Genomic DNA, 7527 nt, shown 5'->3' on the forward strand with positions numbered 1-7527 from the left:
GCCATTCTTGACAGGATTTGGTTGGTAGGTACCATCCTTAGGGCTGTAGATGATGTCAAAAGGCAAACTTCAGAATTTTGCTTGATGCTAATTCTCACTTAGACTATTGTATGAAAATGGATCTTTCAGTTGAATTGTCACGTGATGGAGATGAAAGACTGATGGCTTAAACATTTCCTTTTAGAAGGTACCCTATGTGGTTCCTTGAACTCTGCAAGATCTTCTGCATTGATACTTTGTCCTATAAGAAGTTCCTGAGCTCTGCCAGAGGGACAAAAGGTTATTGCAGACTTCAGAAGATATCAGAGTAGCATGCCGCATCTCACAGGGTTGGACCAGTGGTGGCAGGCCATCCTGTTGTGAAAAGTTCCTGGGAGAGAAGATGGGTAACAAGGTCCTCTTTAGCCTTATTGCTAAGAAGTGTTCTTTCCATGTCTTCTGGTTTGCTGTAGATAAGCTTTTGCGTGTACACCATTTTGGGAGTTGTGAAACGGGCTCGCTGGCCCACTGCCCTGGAAGAGGCTACGGCTGGAGGATTTGTCGTCGGATGCACGCCCAGCGGTAGTCCGATCTACCGTAACCCCTGCACTGAGCAAGTCCTGAAACTTATGGACAACTTGCTTGCTCTCATCAGGTGGGTTGAGTTGACATGACCTCAGTTATGCCGACTGAAATCTCTTAAAGCAAAATTGCCACATACGTTGTGCGTTCTGAGCATGTTCTCCCATTGAAGCCGACGGGAGCACAGGCTTGGGCACCTGCACCAATGCTGTTCCTGACTGTTCTCAGTGGGGAATAGGACTGGGGAAACTGAGCCTTCCCAGCACTCACTGCCCTGGCCTACAGGATTCCATCAGAGCCAATGGGAGCTTGGGCTGGGGCTGCCACCCCCACCCCGACTCCCACCTTGGATTCTGCCCGTAAAACTGCCACAACAACTAACAAAGCGTTTCTCAACTAATGTCTCTGCTCTGCCCTCAGCCCCCACCAGGCCACCTCTCCAGGTACCACCAGGGCAGTCCCAGCTCTCATCGCATCCAGTGGGAGTTTGCACTCTTCTCGCTTCAGTACTCAGTTGAGCTTGTTTGATTTGCCAAATGTGAATTCTGGGGGCCTGAAGCATGATCTTCTGTTGAAACTTGAGGGGGCACCTGCTGAGGCTGTCTGTGACCGGCAGGACACCTGCTGGCACTATGATTATGTATCTGTAAGACTGGCTGATGTGGAGGGAGATGAGGGTTCAGGTGTGTAAGGTGAGCACAGGAGTGTAGCCCTTGAATTACTGAAGTATCTAGGGAAAAAAGCAGCCCTTGGATTTACAAAGAAGCCACCAAGGTGTGGACTGTGCTGTGGAGGCACTGCTAGCTTCAAAGATAATGTGAAGTGATGCTGTGCAGAGTCTGAGACAATTTCCCTCTGCCTGCATCTGAAGCTAGATGATTGCTGGAAAGTGACTGTCCAAAGAGACTGGTCTAATCCTCTCTTAGCTGTAAGGACATTGTAGTTACCCAGCTTGGCAGGACTTACACATCATTCATCAAATCAGGACCTTGCTGTTTCCAGTAGGAAGCAATGTCCTGGGCAAAGATGGGGGTGGGGCAGGTTCCTACAATCTTAATCCACTCCTCATTAGAAGGCTTAGGGTGGCTCATTTGTGGGCAGGGTTGAACTATCCAGTTTGTTACTGATGAAGCATAATCCACCCTGTCCCATATGATTTGCCTTTTGGTTGCATAGGTCAGGGATCTCATGGATCAGTTCTTGTGGCAAGTTGTGAGCTTTCTGGGCAGAGACAGTCTTGTTCAGTGATTTGTGTACAGCTCAGGACATTTTAGTGACTAAAGCTTACACATCACCATGGCTGTGAAATCCAATAAAACAGCATCCCAGTTAGTGTTCCCCTGCCTTACAGCAGGTTGTTATGGCCACAGATGAGGGACCTGTTTGCCCACACAGTCACCACTCCCAAAATTAATATGTTAAAGACCTTAGGGGATACCTGTTATGAGCAGCCTAAGAAACTAAATTCCACCCTCATCCATCCGGGTCCTATTCTTGCCTCCTTTTGCAAGGAGACACGCAGGCTGTGCTCTATGACTAGTGTACCTTCTCTAGCACTAGGAACATGGCTCCCATGGTGTGTTCTGAGGCAGCAGATTGATGTTGTCATTCAGGCTTCTCTGTTACAGACTGGGGCCTTTTATTTTAGGCTTTTCTGAGCAATAGGTTGTGGCTTGTACTTGATCCTCTAAGGTTCCCAGACCCTGTTTCCCAGGAGAGTTTTATAAAGGTTGGCACTCTTTCAATGGGTTCAACATGGTTGAAGTAGTAAACATGCCCAGCCTCCTGCCTTGCATCTTGCTTCACCGAGCACAGAAGAATGAGGCCCTGCTCTACAGGGTAGTTGCCAGGTGTAAGGACATCCAGGTGTCATAAATCGGCAGAGCTTTTGGGCAAAAGCAGTATTGAAGCTTCCAGGAAAGCAGAGAGCCTGTGCTCTCTTTCCCTCTGGCATTGTTTCTGTTGTCCAGGAGGGTTTTGCTACATGTACAGGTTCACGTGGTTCACACAAAGGCCTCTGAAGTCTTGAGAAGCTTCTGTGTGGATATTAGAAGTACTGCACTAGGGCCAAGCATGGCTGCCTTGTGTGGTAGTTGCAGCTTCAGGACAGTAGCTGACTTTATGCTTGGGTACATTGCATAGCATTGGATCTAAAGGGCAACTTTCAGGAAAAGCCAGCTAGTTCCTGCAGTGTTACTGTGCTGCTGAGGGAAAGGGGCTAATGCCAGGGGCTTGGAGGTCTCACAGGATGCACTGGCTGACTGGATCTGCAAGAAGCAGCCTCACAAATTCTCCTGAGCAGCTGAATTGAACTGTAAGTAAAGAAGCTCCTATGAAGCTGGGGATGTTCTCCACTGTAAATGGTTGTGCTTACTCCTTTCTGGGTCCCTTGTGTGGTGCCTTAGGCCATGTAGGGGAGGAGACACAGGGAAAGTGTTAGTAATCACTGGGTTGATACCAAGGTAAGTAGTGTGTGTAATAGCTCCTTGGTCTTGGCCATGACCTCCGAGATGGCCAGGGAGCTCAGGTAACAGGATAATTCCACAGCAGTTCGTGTGCACCTTGAGAGAGACAGACAGTGTAAGGATGCCTCTGACAGCTGGTCTTTTTGTGTTTGACCTAATTTGCCTGTTGCTTTCACAGTGGATGTCCAATTGTTGAATGAACTTGAAGTTGCTCTGTTAATTGTTTGCAGCTTGATGTTTGATAGTACTTCTTGTCCTCTGTGGTATTTCAGTTTATCCAGCTGCTTCCCCAGCTTTTTGGCTTACGGTTTTTGTGATGTTCTTGCTTTCTCTTCTGGGTTTGAGCCTAAATAAAAGGCAAGTTCTGTGGTATCGGAATGTCTTGGAGTCAGCAGCTGAATAGACCGACTCACCCAGCATCGTCCCCAGTGCCTGGGATGTGAACAAACCAACCAGGCTTATCAGGAGTCCTGCACAAACTGGGGGCTTTTTCTGAACCCAGCTTGACAAGATGCTGATCTTACACAGCATTAATATCTGCAGTGGCCTGGCTCTATAGATACAACTATCTCTGATTTTTCTAATATAGACAGTTCCACTTCTGGGTTAAGACCTTCTTTTTTTTTTTTCACCACAGACTCCCAGGAAGTTCTGAAAGGCTCATCCTCTAGCCTAGCAGACAACATCTTGGTATCAGAGATGCTTCCAGCTTGCTTAACAGAGCTGTGATTCTCTCTGAAAATACACCCCCCCATTCCCTGCCATATCCTTTTTCTGTGTCTTTGCTGGGCTATAAATGTTTCTCTCTTGAATGTCATTTTCCATGTTTTCCTGGGCACTGGATTTCCCAGAGGTCCCTTTTTATCCGGTAACAGTACTCAGTGCTCAGTCTGAGTGCCCTGACCTTTTCATATCTGGTGGCTGCCTTCTAACTATGCCTGGTGGCTGAGCAGTTTGGTCCCACTAACTTCAGTTACTGCTGCAGCTTTGCTGAACCCTCTGACTGAGCATCTACCTATGCAGGTTTACTACTGACCCAAGAGTATGTTTTAAGGTGTGACTCGTGGCAGCAAGCTGCAGGGTGCAATGATCTCTCCTCAGTGGGACCAGCCAGCCAGCTGCTTTGATCAGAGCAAAGCCACTCTACAGGACTAGTGGCCAATTCCATCATCATGCATTTGATACATTGTGATATAAGAGGCAGGACCTTCCTTCCCATTATGCAAGTTCAGCCTTTACTAGCATAAAACAGGCTGGAGACACACAAAGGGTGACTGAGTAAAGGTGTCCTCATATCAGTGGTGGTTGTGGTCATAGTATAGCCTCAAGCAGGGGTACATAGCTCTCTGAACCTGTAGGGCAGCGTTTCCCAAACTTGAAAGCTGAAACCCTTACCAGGAAAACAAAATTACTGTGCCTCTTTGAGATCCATCCTGGGGTGGTAGTCCTACTCCAGATGGGTCAGTCAGTACGTTATATAGGTCTTCACACAGAATTTTACTGTCCTTCTCTACAGTAGGACAGAGTGAAGTAGTTAACAGTGCAGACACTTGGGGTCTGTTAGCACTCAGTAAGAGGAACAGGATAGTTTGGAGTCAGTTCAGGCCCTCTACAAGCTCAGGCCAGCACTGGTGCATTGGTGTTGCTTCACAGTCATGACAACTACAGACTCTTTAACAAAAAAAAAAAATGAGGTCCAAAACTCTAGAGAACAGCAGAGGTCTGCCCCTGTCCCCCTCCCCCTGCCAGTCCTTTGCGCCTCACGCTTTGGGAAACGCTGCTCTAGGGGTTGATACTGAGTTGCCCTTGATCACCTCTAGCAGCAGGTACAATGGCATTGCAGTTTTGACGGAGGCTGTTGGGCCGTTTGGCTGCAGGATTTGTGCTGTGTGCAGCTGTCGACACCCAGAGTGGAGGTCTGAGGTCTCAAAGGAGAGCGAGGTAGGTGAGAGAGACACCCCCTGCTGAGGCAAGCTCTTGAGAGTTATGACCCTGGTTAAGGGAGGGACTCATTTTGGCCTGGATGGCAAAAACCAACCACCCTTGGCTGAATTGGTGTCCCTCAAAGAGAGCAGACCATGTGGCTGTCTCCTGGTTATGCAGAACTCTTCCCAGTCAGATGCATTGTCCAGGGGCGTGTGTCTCCGCCACTAGCAACGTGTACATTAGGCCATGGTGCTCCCTAGAGTTCCTCCGGTGCCGCCTGCCATTCTGGGGACTGTGACCCATCCCCGAGGGGCAGTGCGTGTATTTCGGAGCAGGGGCAGCAGGTGCAGGGAATCTTGCTAGAAGTGGAACGGTGGGGTTTTAAATCTGCTCTCTGGTCCCTCTGGCCAAGCCAATGAGCTGCTGCCAGTTTCAGCTGGAGACTTGTTGGGAGTCTTTGCTGCCCACACTCAGAAGGGCGTGGCCTGAGCAGTCGGACATGCGAGTGGGCAGCTGGGAGCTCCAGGACACGAGGTGGAGTCTCTCCAGGTCTCTACCTCTGGGGGAGAAGTGTCCCCAGTATTTTCCCAGGTGGGGAAGGGGGATCCCATGCACAAGTGCTTGGTCTCTCCTTCCTCATCACCTGCCACAGAGGAGCTTGTTCACAGGCTGAAGGAGGAGGATCCCACTGTCAAGTACGAAGGGGCTTCACTTGTGCGAGTATGAATCGCTCTCTTCTTTTTCAGGACTCACAACAATCTCTACATGCCGGAGGTGGTGGCAAAGCTGGGGGACACTTTTGCAAAGGCCTTGGACATGCTGGAAGTGGAGAAGAATGCCATCCTAGGTAAAGGGCTCTTCCTTAGGGGGACCCTTTGGGTAGCTTCCCTAGGAAGACAGCTTTGCATTCAAATGAAGCAGCTGGAAGGGGCCAGAAATCCAGTTCCTGTTTATCGGCTCTAACTTTTATTTATTCCTTTTCATGAAACATCTTTATACTAGTGATGTCTGAATCCAACCTCCCACCCAGTTTACCCTTGTGAAGAGATACCAGACATCTCCCCCCTCACCCCAACCCACCCATCCCAGCTGTGGAAAAGTTGCTGCTGCTTGGTATGAGTTGATCCCCCAGCTTATGTTCATTTTGCTATGCAGACAAGGCTAGATGTGTGTGTGCTGCTGTAATTAGAGCAGTGCTCCATGGTCGCATTAGCTACCACTGGTGCAGGAGCCTGATGTTTGAAGAACTTCAGGCAAAGGCCTGCAGCCTGGCTCAGTGGTCATTTCCAAATGCTTCATTATGAGTAGGATTTGTCAGAACCTGATTCCAAAGATGTGAGCTGCCTCGGGCAGTATGATCTACCCAAATAAAAAAAAATGGCCTTGCCCCTGGGCTAGGACTCAGGAGACTCAAATTCGGTTTCATCCTCTGCCACAGATGCTCTGGGACCCTGAATAAGTTGTTTCTAGTTTTCCTGTGACTGTGAAATGAGGGTGCTCTTTTCCCTTCTCTGTCTTGTCTATTTTAACTATAAATCTTCAGGGGAGACATTGTGTCTGCTGGTGTGTAACAGCACCTAGAACAACACAGGCATGACCTCAGTCAGTATCAGTAACATACACCCAGTGAGTTTAGCCAATCCCCATAATTAACCTCAGGGAGAGGCTGCTGAAAGAGGGTTGCAACACTGGCAGGTTTTCTTACGGATTAGTTTGAACATCTGGTCCTGTCAGCCTGTTTGGAGGAGTGAGGAGGTACTGATGCAGCTGTAAGGAGCTGCACACTCTTGCTGCCTTTTCACTGAGGAGATCTGAGATAGCTGTGCCCTCCACCTGCTGGATGCAGCCAAGTTGAATTGAGCAGGTGCCCAGCCCAGTTCACTGGTGGCAGGAGGAGTGTAGTGCTGTCCACATAAACAACTTACCTGAGAGCAGAGGATCCTTTGTTGGTTTGCCTTGGTCCTGGTGATTTCTCACTTGGTGCTTATCTCAGAGCCAAGCCTCCCTGAATGGGCTCTGTCTGTGAAGGTACCTTGGCTTATGTACTTGATTTCTCTCTTCTCAGGTCTCCCTCAGCCTTTGCTGGAGCTTTATGACTCTCCTGTGTACAAAACTGTTCTAGAAAGGATGCAGGGCTTCTTCTGTACCCTGTATGACAACTGGTAAGAGTGATAGAGATCTTCCATGCAGTTGCACTGATTCACTGGAACCCACTATTCTAGAGAGGGACTGGCACTCGGACCTCAACTGCCTGCCAGCATCTATGTTCACTTGATGCCCAAGTGCCCCTAAGCAATGAGGAAACACATTGCGCTCACTCTCCTATACGTACCTGCAGCATGGCTCACTAAAAACATCCGGGAATGTCTCCTTGCCAAAAAGGAGGCTTACTCCCAGTGGAAAGGAGGGGTCATCATTAAGGAGAACTATTCTACAGTTGCTCGGGGATGTAGGGGGATGGTTAGGAAGGCCAAGGCAGAGATGGAACAGGGGCTGGCTTCCCGGATTAAGGACAACAAGAAGTCCTTTTTTAAATACATAGGGAGTAGAAAGAAGGCCCCAGGAAATGTGGGGC

At 48.9% G+C, this 7527-nt stretch overlaps 1 protein-coding gene across 4 annotated transcripts in view; it reads left to right on the forward strand.

The window, feature by feature from the left end:
• The window catches only part of XPO5 (exportin 5), a 49371-nt gene that overhangs the window by 30801 nt on the left and 11043 nt on the right, over window positions 1–7527 (forward strand). For all 4 annotated transcript variants that reach the window (XM_019526960.1, XM_019526957.1, XM_019526958.1 and 1 more), the window contains 3 exons: window positions 453–634; window positions 5699–5799; window positions 7018–7114. In XM_019526960.1, coding sequence (XP_019382505.1) covers window positions 453–634; window positions 5699–5799; window positions 7018–7114 — 380 coding nt within the window. The remainder of the gene's footprint in view (window positions 1–452; window positions 635–5698; window positions 5800–7017; window positions 7115–7527) is intronic.

Source organism: Gavialis gangeticus, unplaced genomic scaffold (assembly GCF_001723915.1).
Source record: "Gavialis gangeticus isolate Ggan-Ray unplaced genomic scaffold, GavGan_comp1, whole genome shotgun sequence".
Classification (NCBI taxonomy): domain Eukaryota; kingdom Metazoa; phylum Chordata; order Crocodylia; family Gavialidae; genus Gavialis; species Gavialis gangeticus.